At 37.9% G+C, this 20887-nt stretch overlaps 1 protein-coding gene across 1 annotated transcript; it reads right to left on the reverse strand.

Moving 5' to 3' along the window:
* Positions 1-1289: 1289 nt before the first annotated feature.
* LOC113093991 (ribonuclease inhibitor-like) lies at positions 1290-20227 on the reverse strand. Its single transcript, XM_026259623.1, has 5 exons — positions 19835-20227; positions 9917-10164; positions 5960-6133; positions 2043-2216; positions 1290-1958 (listed from the first exon to the last, which is right to left on the reverse strand). The coding sequence occupies exons 1-5, from the start codon at positions 20225-20227 to the stop codon at positions 1952-1954; spliced, it is 996 nt and encodes a 331-aa protein (XP_026115408.1). The 3' UTR covers positions 1290-1951.
* Positions 20228-20887: the final 660 nt, after the last annotated feature.

Here is a 20887-nt window from a genome sequence, read left to right on the forward strand (position 1 = left end):
ACAACCTCCACATCTTCTAGTAATTTATACACATCATAAAACCAGTTTCTCATTCTTTTGAACAAGTTGCGATTGCTTTTGTACATTCATGCAATTGATTATGCAGTTTCCTACATTATCAGTTGCTAATGTCATGTCGCTCAAAGTGTATTATATAGTTTTCTGTGCAATAGTCTTACCTCTCAAAACATCTAGTCTTTAGTTTATCGTATAAGTCATTAAATGCAAAATTGTTAATCTAGTTGTCATAAACTGCCAAGCACACTTTTTATTTTTATACATTATTATTAGACTTTTTGTGTCAAATTGGCAGAAATTGTGCAAGTGAATCTTTACTAATGAAGAGAATGTAGATGATAAACCAATGAAAAACCATTTCTCTGAAACAGCTCAAAGGTTAATCCCATGGATCTTCAGTTGGAAAGCTTATACTGTAAAGACAGAGGACAACACAAGAGTTACACATTCTGAAAATTGACTTATTTTCATCTTTGTGCCCATATTTCTTTTTCCTTTTCTATATCACAATGACATTGTAAAGTTTTGTTTTTTTTGACCAGACCACTAGTAAAAGTGTAACTGTCTCTTTCAGTCAATACCCCACATACAGTGATGTGTAAATGTGTACTTTTGAAATAATTATATGGCATACATAAGCATATGGCATACTGTTCAATACAGTAACTGCCATCCAAAATCTTGCTATAGTTTACATCAGATTATGCCTCCAGAGTAACCTGTTATATTTACAACATGACTAAACAATTTGACTGTCTTATCCGTACACAATGACACAAGGACTTGTCATGTTCATTGACACAGATATTTACTTTTGAGAGATGAACTAAGGATTTTGAGCAAGAGACTGGCTTTTGCAGGTATTCCATTGTGTATTGCTATTTGTACGAGTTGTTTTGAAAAATGCACTTACTGTTTGGCAAATCTCAAGGATGATTCGAGAAATGTACCAAAGCGACTGAGAAAAACTGTAAAACTGTAATTTCCATGGTCTGACTGGAAAACCAGGACTGACACTCACCCAAAAGAGTATCCAAAACAGGAAAGTACAGCTTTTGGGCCCATTTCTCTTGCATGCTTTGTGTGATATCTGTTTGGTATTCTCTTCGTCCAAGGGAACCTGTGACAACGTAGCAATCCTCGCTTAAGTGTGTGATCGCGTTCATCTAAACGCGGGATAAAGATCATTCTGGATGATAGTTTTCACTCAAAAGCACAATCTGTTTAAGTCCACATCATATTAAACTACTCTGCTAGAAACACATCTTATGTAGTTCTGACTGCAAATGTTTATTAGACACTGATATATTGACTAGTATTGTTGTATTCAGTTCATTATTAAACTCTAAATTCAGATTTGCTGCTGCATAGAGACACTTTACCACCTGTATTTCATCTTGATCTTCCTCTCAGTAATATTTCTGTTTATTCTCATGTGTTTCCAGCTCCTCTGTCCATTCTCACTATTGTCAGAGACTCTGAACAATCATGGAGCTGGAAATGTGTTCATCCTGCTGTGTTCAGTGATGAATGAGACAGAGGCGACTCTCTGCTGGTACGAAGGAAAGAGTTTAATCTCATCCGTCAGTGTTTCTGATCTCAACAACAGCTTCTCTCGTCCTCTGGAGGTGAATTATCAGGATATTGCACAACAGAGCCACGTGTTTAGATAGCCATGTAAAATTAATCTAAGTTCAACATTTTAAAAACATATCTCAAGAATTTATGGTGGGTTACAGTCATGTTTTCGTATGCTTTGAATAAACGTGTATTAGTAATATTTTGCTCGATGCGCCCTCTTGTGGCCTTAGAAGAAAAACAAAAAGCTTTTCTTCACCCTAACTGAAATTATGCATTTTAATGTCCAGGTGACAGTCTTGTTCAAGACGTGTTGTTTTGATTGAGTTGTTTGGAGCTTGTGGAGTTTCCACTGTCAAATACTGTACAATAAAGAAAAAGAGAAAATACACAAAGATCTGCTTTAATACAAGATAATAAATGAAAGCATTGACTAAATAACTTACAGTAGTTTCTTCAGTTTGCAGTGTGGATCCTCCAGTAGAGCAGAGCGCATCTTCACTCCTGAGTCTCCTGGTTCATTACCTCTCAGATTCAGTTCTGTCGGGTGTGAGGGGTTTGATCTCAGAGCTGAAATCAGAGCAGCACAGCCTTCCTCTCCAATACTGCAGTTATACAGCCTGCAGAGAGAGAAGAACATGAATGATCTCTGAGACTGTGTTTAAGTTTTAGAGTAAGAGTGTGTTTGTGTGTGTGCTTGTATGAGCACTACTTTTTCTACACACCAGGATCACTGCTATAGAGATTATAATACAGCAGCTAAAACATCAATTTAAATAAACTCTACCCACATGATTCATGATTGTGATGCTGAGCTAGTTTATAATATCATATAGGTGATAATGTTAAAATAAGAGTAACTTTTTAGTATAACTATGACATATATTTTACTTGCGGTTCAGTTCACTTAATTTGGATTGAGTTTAAATATTATTGTAGCTCTATGTTTAATCTGACTCTAATTTTCAAGTGATTATTAAATGTAGAATGTGTTTCTAATTAGTTACTAATCATAAATATTGGTTAAAATTAATTGAGGTATTTTATTATTCTGGACATCCTATTCATTTGTAAATTTTATGGGTCTTGTTTCTGGTCTCAGTTCCTTCCAGCTATTTTTAACTGTACAAAACTGCTTGTTCTGCTGCTTGATATTACAGATATGTGTGTCTTACCATATTATTTTAATGTATTATCTTAATTATGAACACACTGGTTTGTAGTGCAAACAGTTTTACCGTTTACTGCGCTTTGTAATCTCATTATTTCCTTATTCCAGCTAATGAACTAGAAGTCTCACTCATCACTTACTTCTGCGTTGAAGAATAAGGTGAATACTTTCAATAATTGATTCATCAGGGACTCGTTGTCACATTTGAGACTCAAACTGACCGGAGGTCATGGATCTCACTTTTACAAACTCCGGTCTGAACTGAACAGATTCACTACAAGGTTAACTTATACCTTCATAAGAAGGTTAACTTATATCTAGGGCTGTGACGGTGGCTGATTTTTACCACCGCGGTAGTTATGGACCAACTACCGCCGGTGGCGCGGTGTTGATAAAAAATAAAATTAATAAAAAAATTATAATAATATATATATATAGGTGTCAAAATGTTCTTAATAACGAAGGCGATAATTTTTTTCCCCGTTTTTTTTTTTTTTGTATTCAAAATATTTATCCTAGGGGGGTGGATGGCCACCCACTCACAACTGCTGCTTCTGTCACTTTTTCTCAAGACAAGAAGTGAATTTATTCAGTCGCAGAATGACTGAACAGGAGACGTTTCAGACACGCGCTCCTCTTCACTTTATTATCAGGTGCAAGTTAAGCGAGCGCGGAAACGGTCCTTTCTTTATGCATATACTTTCATATCAAACTGCGAAATAAACTATGTGCAAGCAGTGTTGTGGTCAGTTAATTCATGGAATTACCAAAAAAGGTGATTAAAGCTGACTTAAACTGTGCATGCATGTAATATATTTTATATATATTATATACAGGATATATTTATATATATGTATGCACATGTCTATGAAATCAGCCCAGCACTGTCTCACTCATCTAACACATCCTATTTAACTTGCCAGTTCGTGTTTATTTGAGAACTTCTGTCAGCGAACGCCGCCTGCAAAACACTAAAATAAATATCAAAGAAATAATTCAGTTAAAGAAAGAAGACGCCTAAATAAGAAAATTAAATACACCCTGACTAACGGACGCGAGCGCGCAGCGTGAAAAAATACTCATTATCGTCAGTGATGCTACACTGGATGCAGCACAACGACATGATAAATCCCCGTCCGGTCTGTGACGTACTGAGGTACACAGAGTTCAAATGTCCTGTGTAGACACTAAACAGACTAAACCTGTTGCGTCGCGGTGGTGTTGCGTCCGGTTTACTTTTCCGCCACCAAGCGAGATCAATAACTCCTCATCTGCACGCGCTCTCTTTGAAATAGGAATCGTTGCCATATTTCTTGTTACCATTTTTATTTATCGCTGTCTTGTTTGTATTTGGCCAGTTTGGAGAAAGACTCACCAAACCTGACCAGCCAGCGTTTGCGATTACGAGAACTTGTGCAAACGCGGATGGGTGACATGAATGCAGATGGCTCAACACTAAATTAATGTGCTGAATGCATAAACTATTTTCCTGCACTCAAATCTGCCAATCTAAAGGAAACGCTGTGTTTGAGGTAATTTGTTAATTACCATAGACTTAGAATTTGCAACTATTACAGTTATTACACTTACATACAAAATTTTGTATTATGCTTGCCATAGAGGGTGTGACGTCACATGCACTACCGCCGGTGGCAGTAGACAACCGCGGTAGCAACTGACCACCGCGGTGACGCGGTTGTCACAGCAACCGTCACAGCCCTACTTATATCTTTAAATCGCTCGTCTACTGCTTGCTCAGAACAAAAAGTGTAGTTTGTTAGTCACTTCAGCACAACTTGCTAAGTCAGTGCTAGACAGAAATCAAAAGGTCTCTGATGATGTTCCTGCTGCCCCATTCATCCATAAGCCTTTAGTCTGTTCTGTCCTGGACACAGATTTGAGGAAACATCAGCCTCCACATGATCTACTAGTCATGATGAGTTCAGAAGAGATCAGAATAAATCAAATCTAATGTTTTACTTATCAGGTAAGAATGTATCATGCTAACTACATAATTAAACAATAAGTATCCAATTCAGAGATAATAAATACATAACATCAGTTGCTCAAAGATGAATCTAAGAGTGAGAGCTGCAGACCTGACAGCAGAAAAAGTAGCATTTATTAATGCTGTTCCTCTTATATAAATACTCAAACAGAGTAAAATGTTCAAGACTTGGTGCTACAGTATGTAGAAAAACACTACAGTGCTGGTTTTATACAAGGCTCCATCAAAATATTGCAATGAATACATGCAAATCTGTTATTTATGGATTAGAGAAAGATGGTCAATCTTGTAATTATTTATCTGTATGTTTAATTTAGTGTATTACAGTAAAAGTTTGGACACACCTCATTCAAAGAGTTTTCTTTATTTTCATGACTATGAAAATTGTAGAGTCACACTGAAGGCATCAAGGGCTATTTGACCAAGAAGGAGAGTGATGGGGTGCTGCGCCAGATGACCTGGCCTCCAAAGTCACCGGACCTGAACCCAATCGAGATGGTTTAGGGGTGAGCTGGACCGCAGACTGAAGGCAAAAGGGCCAACAAGTGCTAAGCATCTCTCGGGGAACTCTTTCAAGACTGTTGGAAGACCATTTCAGGTGACTACCTCTTGAAGCTCATCAAGAGAATGCCAAGAGTGTGCAAAGCAGTAATCAAAGCAAAAGGTGGCTACTTTGAAGAACCTACAATATGACATATTTTCAGTTGTTTCACACTTTTGTGTTATGTATATAATTCCACATGTGTTAATTCATAGTTTTGATGCCTTCAGTGTGAATCTACAATTTTCATAGTCATGAAAATAAAGAAAACTCTTTGAATGAGAAGGTGTGTCCAAACTTTTGGTCTGTACTGTATATATATATAATTTTCTTCCCTCATTGTCGTTCCTAACCTGTATGAGCTTCTTTCTCCTGTGAAACACAAAACATTTATAATTTGAATATTGTTGGTAACCAAAGCTTGGGCACCATTGCTTTCCATTGAATGGACACAAACATTTCTCAAAATATCTTCAGAAATATTTTCCACAAATAATGTCATACTGTTTTGAAATGTCTTGAAGAAAAGTAAAGTGATGACAGCATTTTAATTTCTGGGTGAACTATCCCTTTAACATGAAATGTTTTTGTTTGGCAGTATTTTCACACAGTTTTTTGTGTTCAGTAATATAATAACACTCACCATAGCTTCTCCAGTTTACAGTGTGGATCCTCCAGTAGAGCAGAGAGCAGCTTCACTCCTAAGTCTCCTGGTGTATTACGGCTCAGATCCAGTTCTGTCAGGTGTGAGGGGTTTGATCTCAGAGCTGAAATCAGAGCAGCACAGCCTTCCTCTCCAATACTGCAGCTCCTCAGCCTGCAGAGAGAGAAGAACATGAATGATCTCTGAGACGGTGTTTAAGTTTTAGTGTTGGAGTGTGTTTGTATGAGCACTACTTTTTCTACACACCAGGATCACTGCTATAGAGATTTTAACTTGCCAGCAGCTAAAACATTAATTTAAATGAACTCTACCCACATGATTCATGATTGTGATGCTGAGCTAGTTTATAATATTATATAGGTGATAATGTTAAAATAAGAGTAACTTTTTAGTATAACTATGACAAATATTTTACTTGCGGTTCAGTTCACTTAATTTGGATTTAGTTTAAATATTATTGTAGCTCTATGTTTAATCTGACTCTAATTTTCAAGTGATTATTAAATGTAGAATGTGTTTCTAATTAGTTACTAATCATAAATATTGGTTAAAATTAATTGAGGTATTTTATTATTCTGGACATCCTATTCATTTGTAAGTTTTATGTGTCTTGCTTCTGGTCTCAGTTCCTTCCAGCTATTTTTAACTGTACAAAACAGCTTGTTCTGCTGCTTGATATTACAAATTGGTGTCTTACCATATTATTTTAATTTATTATCTTAATTATGAACACACTGGTTTGTAGTGCAAACAGTTTTACCGTTTACTGCACTTTGTAATTTCACTATTTCCTTATTGCAGCTAATGAACTAGAAGTCTCACTCATCACTTACTTCTGCGTTGAAGAATAAGGTGAATACTTTCAATTATTGATTCATCAGGGACTCGTTGTCACATTTGAGACTCAAACCGACCGGAGGTCATGGATCTCACTTTTACAAACTCTCTGGTCTGAACTGAACAGATTCACTACAAGGTTAACTTATACCTTCATAAGAAGGTTAACTTATATCTAGGGCTGTGACGGTGGCTGATTTTTACCACCGCGGTAGTTATGGACCAACTACCGCCGGTGGCGCGGTATTGATAAAAAAAATAAATAAAATAAAATAATAATAATAATAATATATATATATATATATATATATATATATATATATATATATATATATATATATATATATATATATATAGGTGTCAAAATGTGCTCGTTAACGAAGGCGATCATTTTTTGTCCCATTTTCTTTTTTTTTTGTATTCAAAATATCACTCACAACTGCTGCTTCTGTCACTTTTTCTCAAGACAAGAAGTGAATTTATTCAGTCGCAGAATGACTGAACAGGAGACGTTTCAGACACGCGCTCCTCTTCACTTTATTATCAGGTGCAAGTTAAGCGAGCGCGGAAACGGTCCTGCCGGTGCGCGCTTCCTTTGTGCGTATCCTTTCATATCAAACTGCGAAATAAACTATGTGCAAGCAGTGTTGTGGTCAGTTAATTCATGGAATTACCAAAAAAGGTGATTAAAGCTGACTTAAACTGTGCATGCATGTAATATATTTTATATATATTATATACAGGATATATTTATATATATGTATGCACATGCCTATGAAATCAGCCCAGCACTGTCTCACTCATCTAACACATCCTATTTAACTCGTCAGTTCGTGTTTATTTGAGAACTTCTGTCAGTGAATGCCGCCTGCAAAACACTAAAATAAATATCAAAGAAATAATTCAGTTAAAGAAAGAAGACGCTTAAATAAGAAAATTAAATACGCCCTGACTAACGGACGCGAGCGCGCAGCGTGAAAAAATACTCATTATAGTCAGTGATGCTACACTGGATGCAGCACAACGACATGATAAATCCCCGTCTGGTCTGTGAGGTACTGAGGTACACAGAGTTCAAATGTCCTGTGTAGACACTAAACAGACTAAACCTGTTGCGTCGCGGTGGTGTTGCGTCCGGTTTACTTTTCCGCCACCAAGCGAGATCAATAACTCCTCATCTGCACGCGCTCTCTTTGAAATAGGAATCGTTGCCATATTTCTTGTTACCATTTTTATTTATCGCTGTCTTTTTTGTATTTGGCCAGTTTGGAGAAAGACTCACCAAACCTGACCAGCCAGCGTTTGCGATCACGAGAACTTGTGCAAACGCGGATGGGTGACATGAATGCAGATGGCTCAACACTAAATTAATGTGCTGAATGCATAAACTATTTTCCTGCACTCAAATCTGCCAATCTAAAGGAAACGCTGTGTTTGAGTTAATTTGATAATTACCATAGACTTAGAATTTGCAACTATTACAGTTATTACACTTACATACAACATTTTGTATTATGCTTGCCATAGAGGGTGTGACGTCACATGCACTACCGCCGGTGGCAGTAGACAACCACGGTGGCAACTGACCACCGCGGTGACGTGGTTGTCACAGCAACCGTCACAGCCCTACTTATATCTTTAAATCGCTCGTCTACTGCTTGCTCAGAACAAAAAGTGTAGTTTGTTAGTCACTTCAGCACAACTTGCTAAGTCAGTGCTAGACAGAAATCAAAAGGTCTCTGATGATGTTCCTGCTGCTCCATTCAACCATGAGCCTTTAGTCTGTTCTGTCCTGGACACAGATTTGAGGAAACATCAAGCCTCCACATGATCTACTAGTCATGATGAGTTCAGAAGAGATCAGAATAAATCAAATCTAATGTTTTACTTATCAGGTAAGAATGTATCATGCTAACTACATAATTAAACAATAAGTATCCAATTCAGAGATAATAAATACATAACATCAGTTGCTCAAAGATGAATCTAAGAGTGAGAGCTGCAGACCTGACAGCAGAAAAAGTAGCATTTATTAATGCTGTTCCTCTTATATAAATACTCCTCAAACAGATTAAAATGTTCAAGACTTGGTGCTACAGTATGTAGAAAAACACTACAGTGCTGGTTTTATACAAGGCTCCATCAAAATATTGCAATGAATACATGCAAATCTGTTATTTATGGATTAGAGAAAGATGGTCCATCTTGTAATTATTTATCTGTATGTTTAATTTAGTGTATTACAGTAAAAGTTTGGACACACCTCATTCAAAGAGTTTTCTTTATTTTCATGACTATGAAAATTGTAGAGTCACACTGAAGGCATCAAGGGCTATTTGACCAAGAAGGAGAGTGATGGGGTGCTGCGCCAGATGACCTGGCCTCCACAGTCACCGAACCTGAACCCAATCGAGATTGTTTAAGGGTGAGCTGGACCGCAGACAGAAGGCAAAAGGACCAACAAGTGCTAAGCATCTCTCGGGGAACTCCTTCAAGACTGTTGGAAGACCATTTCAGGTGACTACCTCTTGAAGCTCATCAAGAGAATGCCAAGAGTGTGCAAAGCAGTAATCAAAGCAAAAGGTGGCTACTTTGAAGAACCTACAATATGACATATTTTCAGTTGTTTCACACTTTTGTGTTATGTATATAATTCCACATGTGTTAATTCATAGTTTTGATGCCTTCAGTGTGAATCTACAATTTTCATAGTCATGAAATTAAAGAAAACTCTTTGAATGAGAAGGTGTGTCCAAACTTTTGGTCTGTACTGTATATATAATTTTCTTCCCTCACTGTCGTTCCTAACCTGTATGAGCTTCTTTCTCCTGTGAAACACAAAACATTTATAATTTGAATATTGATGGTAACCAAAGTTTGGGCACCATTGCTTTCCATTGAATGGACACAAACATTTCTCAAAATATCTTCAGAAATATTTTCCACAAATAATGTCATACTGTTTTGAAATGTCTTGAAGAAAAGTAAAGTGATGACAGCATTTTAATTTTTGGGTGAACTATCCCTTTAACATGAAATGTTTTTGTTTGGCAGTATTTTCACACAGTTTTTTGTGTTCAGTAATATAATAACACTCACCATAGCTTCTCCAGTTTACAGTGTGGATCCTCCAGTAGAGCAGAGAGCAGCTTCACTCCTGAGTCTCCTGGTATATTACCTCTCAGATTCAGTTCTGTCAGGTGTGAGGGGTTTGATCTCAGAGCTGAAATCAGAGCAGCACAGCCTTCCTCTCCAATACTGCAGTTAATCAGCCTGCAGAGAGAAGAACATGAATGATCTCTGAGACTGTGTTTAAGTTTTAGTGTTGGAGCGTGTTTGTATGAGCCCTACTTTTTCTATAAACAGGATCTGCACTATAGAGATTTTAACTTGCCAGCACAAGCACAAGCTAAGAAACTAACAGAAATGCACTCTACTCACATGATTCACAATACTGAACTAGTTTATCATTATCATTCTTCAAACCTTTTGTAGTATTGTACATGCAATAATGTTAAAATATTAAGAGTAACATTGCAGTATACAGTAACTACGACATATTACTCTGGTGTTTAAGATTGTGAGGAGGTTGAGAGGGCAGGTGTATTTGGAAAATAGACATCACTTTGTGTGTGTGTGTGTGTGTGTGTGCACTTTGGATGGGTTAAATGCAGAGCACAAATTCTGAGTATGGGTCACTATACTTGGCTGTATGTCACGTCACTGTCACATACTGGTGAGTCTTTAACCTCGAGTGTGAGATAAAAGGCCATTCTTGCCACCTCATATGTTTCTATACATTTCTATATCCCTGTGGAAGTTACATTCAATATTCCTTTGTCTGAAATCTCTGAGAGACTCGTGTCTTTATCCTGATTGTACTCTAATACTGTTCTGCAGTAATGAGAGAAGCACTTCCAGATTCTAGCAGTCACTGCAGCTGTGATATTAAAAATATCAAAATATTGTAATTAATTAGATGTAATTAAATTCATTTGTTCATTATGTTTATTTTAACCCTCAAGCATCCTATAGATAGCGGCCCTTAATTTCTCCTTCAAAAGTCTCAGCTATGATCCCATTTGTTTTTCAATAAATGTCATATTACTGTCTTCAATAAAATAAAATCTAAAGATTTATGCATTTTTTGTGGTTTTTGGTGTTTTTTATTATTTATTTAGCCCTGAAAGTACCATATTTTATGTTAAATATGCTTATTTTATGTAATATTTAATATTTCACAGGCATTTCTTCTTTCAAACACAAACCACTCAAATATGCAATACTTTATATTTTCAGAGTGCTGATTTTGTTCTGACTATTATCTATAAGATAATAAGGTTTTTGACTGTCAAACGAGATGCTCAGTCTCATTTAACTTTATTTGATAACAATTTATAAATGTAACTGTACAATTTAACGTAATTATAATAGGTTTGCATTAATTAAAAGATCTGTGTTTGCATTCAGGTGTGTTTTTATCAAGGTTTATGTTTTCTGCAGCATAAATCATTATCTGTCTATAAGCAACATTTATATTGTTACGAATTATTTTGCATTAATTATCAGAAAAAACAAACATTAAAATGAGTCATGTATTAATTGTATAATTTTACAGCCCATTTTTTTCATTTAAAAAATGTTTGATGTAAAATATTAAAATATATGGTTTGAAAAACAATGATGAAACAAACTGATGTATGTGCACAATTGAGAAATGGATACTTATGAAGATAAATTGCAGCCCACGTCTCACAACGTAAATATTTCTTTAAAAAAAAATCTATGTAATAAAAACATTTTCAAAAAATAAGTAATTTGTAGTTATTGGTGAGGTAAAAATACATTATGTAGCTGTGTGTAAACACCATGAGTTCAACTTTCTTTTCGGGAACATATAGTGTATTTAATTAATTTACTGGACCCAAACATACGCAAGTTTCAAATCCACTGGCTCAGTTAACATTTAAAGTATAGTAATAATAGCAGTGTAGATCTTATTTGCATTTGAAGTGATATAATAAATCATGTAAACACATAGAAGGTAATATTTGAATTTCTCTGGTTCTCTGCACTGACGTTTAGCAAAATCGGAAGTATCTATGCACACACTCGCAAGACCGGAAATCCAAGATGAAGGAGATATGCAACTAGCCCATTGAGTTAAGATTAATAATCATACTGTATGGAGGACCAATCCTGCAGAAATTAAAAATAAATAAATATATAGATAGATAAATAAATAAATGTAATAAAAGTAAAATAATAAATAAAATATATAGTTCATTTGAAATGAAATATAATCCTGAATTATATTTTAAATTATTTTTTCTTTATGTATTTATTTTACATTTTTATTCTTATTTTACATTTATTTATTTATACTTTTTTATTTTTATATTTAATACATTTATTTATTTTGACATTTATTTATTCATGAATTTATTTATTATATGTATTTATTTATTTATTATATGTATTTATTTATTTATTATATGTATCTATTTATTCCCACATGTATTTATTTTCAGATTTATTAATTAATTTCTTTCTTTTTACTTTTCCGTGTGCAACATGTAAATGAGGGAGGTGGTCTTTGTGGATCGCCGGTGAATCATTGTTTGAGAGCTCACGCAGAAGCCTCAGTGTTGTGCCCATGTCTTTATAAAGTCTATTGTTGTGCCAGATCAACTGGAAAGATCCAGTATATTTTCACAGATTCACATTATTATTTCTAATTATTTTAAAGCGACTGAATTCAGTTATTTATCCTCACATTTACATTATTAAACAGGAAATACATGCTGATCAAATTCAGAGATTGTGTGTGTGTGTGTGTGTGTGTGTGTGTGAGAGAGAGAGTGAGTGTGTGTGTGTATGAGAGAGTGTGTGAGTGTGTGTGTGTTTGTGTGTGTGTGTGTGTGTGAGAGAGAAAGAGTGAGAGTTTGTGAGAGAGTGTGTGTGTGTGTGTGACAGAGAGAGTCTGTGTGTGTATGTGTGACAAAGAGAGTCTCTGTGTGTTTGTGTGTGTGTGTGTCAGAGAGAGTGTGTGTGAGAGAGAGAGAGTGTGAGTCAGTGTGTGTGTGTGTGTGTGTGTATGAGAGAGAGAAAGTGAGAGTTTGTGAGAGTGTGTGTGTGTGTGTGTGTGTGAGTGAGTGTGTGTGTGGGTGGGTGTGAGAGAGTGTGTGTGGGTGGGTGTGTGAGAGAGTGAGTGTGTGTGTGTGTGTGTGTGTGTGAGAGAGAGAGAGAGAGAGAGTGAGTGAGTGTGTGTGTGTGTGAGAGTGTGTGAGAGAGTGAGTGAGTGAGTGAGTGTGTGTGTGTGTGAGAGAGAGTGAGTGTGTGAGAGAGCGTGAGTGAGTGAGTGTGTGTGTGTGTGTGTGTGAGAGAGTGTGAGAGAGAGAGTGAGTGTGTGAGAGAGTGAGTGAGTGAGTGAGTGTGTGTGTGTGTGTGTGAGAGAGAGTGAGTGAGTGTGTGAGAGAGTGAGTGAGTGAGTGAGTGTGTGTGTGTGTGTGTGTGTGAGAGAGAGAGTGTGTGAGTGTGTGTGAGAGAGTGAGTGAGTGAGTGAGTGAGAGAGTGAGTGAGTGTGTGTGAGAGTGTGTGTGAGAGTGTGTGAGAGAGTGAGTGAGTGAGTGTGTGAGAGAGAGAGTGTGTGTGTGTGTGAGAGAGTGACTGAGTGAGAGAGTGAGTGAGAGAGTGAGTGTGTGTGAGAGTGTGTGAGAGAGAGTGAGTGTGTGAGTGAGTGAGTGATGGAGTGTGTGTGTGTGAGTGTGTGTGAGAGAGTGAGTGAGTGAGTGAGTGTGTGTGTGTGTGTGTGTGTGAGAGAGTGTGTGAGTGTGTGAGTGAGTGAGAGAGAGTGAGAGAGAGTGTGTGAGTGAGTGAGTGAGAGAGAGAGAGAGTGAGAGAGAGTGTGTGAGTGTGTGTGTGAGAGAGAGAGAGAGAGAGAGAGAGACAGACGCACTAGATATGAGCTCCTGTTAATTAATATAAAATACTGCTGTTAATTGAGGCAAAAGCTCAGAAAAAGCCTATGTTTTAACACTTTTGGAAATATAAGAGAAGAGAGTACAGAAAGAGCACAGAAACGGAGCGGTAACTTTTAATCGCTTCATGGAGGAACCGCAGCTGTGACTGACAGCAGTGAGAGCGATCAGAGCGACTACATCCAGAACAATCATCAGTACAGCAGCGAGACTCAAGAAGAGACTACACTGCCTTCATCAACACATTACAGTACGCTATTAAGAAGATTTATATATAATAGAAATATATTATATACATTATTTTTATTTACAACAATTACCAGCATTATATAAATCTCAACTGTCAATAACGGAAGCGTTCAGCGGTTGCCATGGAGATTGTTTATCCTGCACACATTAAAGGAGATAAAAGAAAAGCCTTTAAACAGACAATGTTTTACATGAACACCCCGAATCTCTTTATGTTGATATGACTTCCCAAGAAAAGAGGACAAATCTGATCTTCTATACAAAGAGAAGCCTCATCTGGAAAAGTGTTATTAGTAAATATATCTGTAAAGGATGTCAGATCTGCATTTTTGAGTCAGTTGATCACTCCTCCCATTTCCAAACCATCAATCTGTACAACAGTGGAACGGTCTTAATTCAAGGAAATTAAGCTAGTCTCCAAGCTTTTGAAAAATCATTTCCCCTTAAAGCAGATAGTTGAGGAGGAAACAGAGGAATCTGAGGATGAGAATGAAGTGCATCCCTACTCTCCGGTCAGCACATCTCCAGCCCCATCTGATGAACTGATCACTGAGCAGACCACACACACACACAGTTATCTCCAGTGTCTTCTCCAGAAGATGGCTCTGTTAGAGATGGAGGTGTCAGAATTAAAGCAGCTCATCCTGAGCCGCCCAGATGAATTTACCATCAATAATCTCAGGTCTGAAATTAAGGAGTTGCACAACATCAACATGAAACTTAAGGCTGAAATGTCAAAAATGAAAGAGGACTCAATACAGAGAGAAAGAAAGTTTGAGAAAAATATCCACGAGTTAAAAGAAAAGCTGAAAGAACAGACTGCAATGTGTTTAGAGCTTGAAAACAAGGACAGAGAATCTCCCAACAACAGCTGCACTGAGAGTAACCTGCGGCTCCATCATGAAGAGACGTCACACAGATCTGTACCTGCAGACTCAGTGAAGGAGCGCTCTCACACATCACCAACATCACACAGGACCCCAGCGACTCAGACCTCAGTGAAGGAGCGCTCTCACACATCACCAACATCACACAGGACCCCAGCGACTCAGGCCTCAGTGAAGGAGCGCTCTCACACACCACCAACATCACACAGGACCCCAGCGACTCAGACCTCAGTGAAGGAGTGTCCTTCAAGTTACTCTGAAATCATAGTGCCCTCATGGAAACTCAGCTCAGTACACCGTGGTAGAGATTCTGGAGGTTTAGTCAAATGAATAAAAAATGACCTCGCCCCTTTTACATCACCAGTCCAGCAAGGCAAAGATCACATCTGGTTAAAATTGGATAAAAGCTTTGGAATTCTAGATAAAGATCTTTTTATCCGTTGAATTTATATTCCTCCATCAGATTCCCCATACTACGATGATGAAGTATTCCACACTTTACAAGAAGAAATTAATCAATATCAAACTTCCGGGGAAATTTTATTATGTGGAGATTTAAATGCTCGAACTGGTTCAGAACTAGACCATATTGATAATTCAGGAGATAAACATCTGTTCACACATATACCCCAAGATCTCTTCAGTACTCTACCGAGAAGAAATAGCCAGGATACTGGAGTCAATAGACACGGGAAAGAGCTAGCCCACCTCTGTCAGACTTTAGGTCTTTATATCCTCAACGGTAGAATCAAAGGAGATTCCTGTGGACAGTTTACATATAGCTCAGATCTCGGGAACAGTGTTGTAGATCGTGCTATATCAAATATATGCCCTTCCCATTTCAGTGCATTTATCGTCAAAGCTCAGTCGCCCCTGTCTGATCACAGCCAGATCAATCTCTTCATTAAAGGGGAAGACAACAAATCAAGGGGAATTCATAAAAAGCCAATTCATCTACATAAACTCAAAGCACTATATAGATGGACTCGTAGTGCTGCTGAAACATATATTAAAGCATTGAAATCAAACGAAATTGTCAGGTCCATTACACTATTTAACAATTCAACATGATAATAATTGGAAAGGAATAAATTTAGCAATTAAACATATTAATGACATTTTTGAAAATATAGCAAAAAATGCTCATTTAAATGAAACGACCACATATAAACACAAAAATAGAGCTAAACAAAAACCTTCTGAAAAGTGGTTTGACCATGAATGTAAAACAATAAGACAAGAGCTACGATTCATTTCAAATCAAAAACACAAAGATCCGGTCAACTTAGAGTTACGCTCTAAACACTCTGAGTTACGCTCTGAAACAACACAAAAACACAGTGAGACAGAAGAAATTGGACTATTATAACAACACACTTCAAAAGATGGAAAACTCAATTATTTTCCTTTATTGCAGACACAGGTCCATGTAACACAACAATCAACAACAACAAATACAAAAAATACATAAAAATTCCATAATAGCCTATATAATATACAGGCTATTACACCAGTGTCGTCTAAGCCTGGAAGTGTATCTGTAACAGCTTTTCAGAGGACTGACTAAGGCTTCGATTATATAGTTCACTGAACTGTCGAGTCGACACATAAAACCAAACATCAGTTGCAGGTTGGCACTCTATCAGACACAAACAAACGACTCGCACTACGCCACCTAGGGACACGGAGCAGCAACCTCATTGCATCATTGTATGCTACCTTAAGCCGCTGCATACTCTTTTTTTTCTTATAGTTAGACCACAATTGAGCAGTATATAGCGGTGTGATGTAAGTTCTAAACAAAGAGCAACTCACAGAGTCAGAACACATATAAAACTTTCTTATGAGCATATTGGCTTGAGCATAAATTTTACAGCGCTGACGGTATAGATCTTTGTCATCCGTCCAGTCATTAGATATCACATGACCTAAATATTTAACTTCCTCACACACAGCAAGAGGGCTATCTGACAAATAAAAAGTCGGAAAAGTTGATTTATTATCCTCATTGCTTCTAACTACCATTATGTGGCTTTTCTTAGTGTTATATTTAATATCATAATCAAAGCCATACTGTGAGCAGACTTTCAGCATCTGCTGCAGCCCAACGCTGTAAGGACAGAGCAGGACAAGATCGTCTGCATACATTAGATGATTAACAACAGTGTTGCCCACAAGACAGACAGTTTTTAACCTATTTAACTGGTCTGACAGTTCATCCATATAGACATGAAATAAAATAGGAGACATAATTCCTCCTTGTCTCACTCCGTTACTGACATGGAATGGAGCAGATACAACATTGTCCCATTTAACCTGAAACGTTTGATGGGCATACCAATACATTAAAATTCTCACTAAAAATGTAGGGGCTCCTCTATCAAGCCATTTTACAAACAGTCGTTCATGATTGATTCTATCAAATGCCTTTGACGCATCAATAAAACATAAAAACATGGTCGAATGCAGGCTGTTATACCTGGACACAATCACTTTAAGAGCATAGATACACAAATCGGTTCAATGCTTTCTTTTAAACCAAACTGATTATCAGTAGTAAGAACATACATTTCTAACTTTGTTAGCAGTATTCTCTCCAGTACTTTAGACAAGATACTGGCTAATGCAATTGGACGATAATTGTCAATACTGTTGAGCCTACCATCCTTGTCTTTAAGCACAGGTAGTAACAAAACCGACATAATAGCATTAGGCAGGACCCCATGAACCAAACAACCATTAAAACACATGGAAAGCAAATGACAGAGCTTATGGCTGGCATATTTGAGATGTTGTGCATTAATGTAGTCCATACCACAGACTTTGTTGTTCTCCAACATATCAATGGGATCATAGATATCTGCTACCCTAACCATCATATCTGCTGAGAAATCAGTATGTTCATGATTGAATCTAACTGGGTTACTTTTGACACAATTGAATAGGTCACAATAATGCTCTCGCCAGAGCTCAGCTATTTTTTCTGGGCTACTAATACCTTCAATGTCAGCTGGTAAAGATATTTTATTGTTATTCATAATTTTGACCTCTTGCCAGAAATCAGTAGGGTTGTTTTTCTGTAGCTTTCTGGCTAGTGAGTCTGCTCTCATTGTATTTTCATTTTTCTTAATGAAACGTAATGCATACTTAACTCTAGCATTTGTACATTTTGTTCTATCTAACAATTCCCCATGTCTGGGCCTTCCTGCCTCTGACCAGAGTCTAAAGGCCTCTCTTGCCTCAGCATACTGCTCAGCCACAAACTCATTCCACCCAGGTCTAATGTTAAGCACCTTACATTTTCTTTTACAGAACGGTACACTGGAAACATTAAGACATTTCACAATACCATCATACATGGCACAGAGTTTTTCAACATGTAGCACATCCTTACAATTAATATCTGAGCACATTAGGACTTCATAAGGCAGTGGAATATCATTTAGAAAACTTTCAGTTCGCAATGAGTATTCTGCCACCTCCTCTTTACTCAGCTTTGACCAGTCCAGTTTCTTATTCCTGGACAGCAGGGGGAGTTTTTCAACATCTAACAAAGCAGCAATAGGTATATGATCTGAGGTGGCAAGTTCATAGCAGATCTCCACATTTATCAGTGAGGCATGAGCATCAGCTGTGGTAACAATATGGTCTAACCAAGATGTTGTGTTCCACGCATCACTAACATAGGTAAAACTTGAGTCAGGCAACAAAGCAATGCTCGATAGAATTAAGTTAGACTCATTACAAAACTGCTGTAAGTGTGTTGCAAATAAAGATTTGCTATCTGACATGTCAGCATTAAAATCACCCATAACATAGACACAAGATGAACTATTCTCCTCTATGAATGTCTGAATAAAAGCTAACCTGTTCAAAAATTCATCCTCATGCTCATATGATTCATACGGTGTATAAACATTTAAGACAATACATTTCTTTTCATTAAAATTACACACTAGCCCAATGGCCCAGTCAACATTTAGGCGCACCACATTCACCATTGAGTCATATTTGATGTTCCACAATATTGCTACACCACCAGCTATCCTACCCCGAACCAGCTTTATACTGAGGTCAGTAGTGGACTCTCCAGCCCCATGAAAGTTTATGTGTACAGTGTTCAGCTTATACAAATCTTGTTTCGCCAGCCACGTTTCTTGCAAGCACAGAATGTCACACTCATCCAGCAATGTATCCACAACCAGACGTTTTGATATATCAGAAGCAGTATGACCTACTCGCAGCCCGCGTGTATTATATGAGACAACACGCATTTTACAATGTTTTGTCATTTCCAGCCGAGCAGCCGGTCTTCATCCCGTTCTCACCCACAACTACAGCAGGCACACTAGCATCATTAACGTGCAACAGCCCCTCATCTCGAGAGCGGGGGGCATCCTCTGGCCAGGACAGTCTTCCTTCTGATCCCCTAGGGCGACGAGGCTCATAGAAGCGTCGGACAAAAGTCCCAGCGGGCCAAAGCTGCGGATCATATAGCTCGGCCACATCATTACATTCAGCAGAAATACAAAAGGAGCTAAATCTGCTCTGTGTCGCCTCTATTTTTCTGCATGTCACTTCCCGATTCAGCTTCATCTTTCAGTAGTCACTAAGAGTATCGGCATCAACACTAAGATCAAACTTTGTTGCAAATACCTTTACCAACTTTGTTTTAACAGCCAGTATATTACTAACCACACCAGTCCCAATTATGGCAGTTTTCTTTCTCACAAACCTCGCTGGAGTTTTTACAGTGCGAGGTGTGGGGCTTCGATGTGCAGGGTTCTCAGATACCTGCTTCAGCCGGCGCCCATCCTTAACCACCATGCTCCATGGGAGAGTCTGCGTTTGTCCCAGGGATGGATCCAAAGACTGCGCCGGTCTTCCGCCATCAGTCTCACCATGCGCCGCTGACAAACATCCATCAGCCGCAGAGGAGGGCAGAAAACAGGACCAGGGCCTATTGGCCTCTCCAACACAGCCGAGGAAAGACCTGACACGCTGGGCACAAGACCCAGTTGTGTCTCCACGGCAGTGAGGCAGATAGCATCCGGTTCACAGTGCCCCTCCACAGCTGTCAGCCGGTCGTCAAGTTTCTCAGAAACCTCCCGCAACATTTCACAGGCAGCTACTTGAGTTCCCATTGTTCTTTTTAGGTAGTCAATGTCAGTATTAATTTGCTGCATTTTCTCAAGGAGCACAGACACATCGATGTGTTTAAATGAGACGGGCGGTAGATCATCCAGGAAGATCTCTTCACCGCATTCTAAGCACTTGCAGACACATTTTGACATTATTAACATCCTTCTTTTGTCCCCTATGGGAGATCCATCGTTTATGATGTGGAAGGAGCTCTGACAAAACTGCCTTTGAGGTCTCAATCCGCTCAGAGCTGAAACTGCTAGTTACAATCGTCACAATATCATCATGGCTTAGTGTTCGCATTTTAATCACAATAAAGTTCAGCAATTCATCTTCAACTACGACTCTACCGTCTACAGTATGGTAAATCTCTGGTTTGATTCGAGAAAACTCTTGTGTGCACTCTCCCGCAGCACGCCGTGCTGCTGCTGCTGTTGTACCAGCCGCCATCCTGTAGCACAACATCAATTGATCAGGGTCAGTTCTGGAGCATGTGGAACAGTCTGAACAAGACAAAACCACAAGAGTTAGCCACACAAGATGGTCAGATTTGGAAGGATTACTTTGAGAAGCTCTATACACCTCAAACTGACCCTCTGAATAATCCCAACCAATTAAAAGTCCTCGAAAAATTGAATGCTCTTGAATCATGTATCAAAAACAACCAAAATCCACTAGATTATCCAATAACCAACAACTTAGTGAAAAACTGAAATCCCTCAAATGTCAGAAATCAAGATAAAGATAAAGCCCTGACAAGATAAAGAACGAGATGCTTAAAAACAGCTCTCCTGAATTGCAAATTGCATTAC

This window comes from Carassius auratus, unplaced genomic scaffold (assembly GCF_003368295.1).
Source record: "Carassius auratus strain Wakin unplaced genomic scaffold, ASM336829v1 scaf_tig00215206, whole genome shotgun sequence".
Classification (NCBI taxonomy): domain Eukaryota; kingdom Metazoa; phylum Chordata; class Actinopteri; order Cypriniformes; family Cyprinidae; genus Carassius; species Carassius auratus.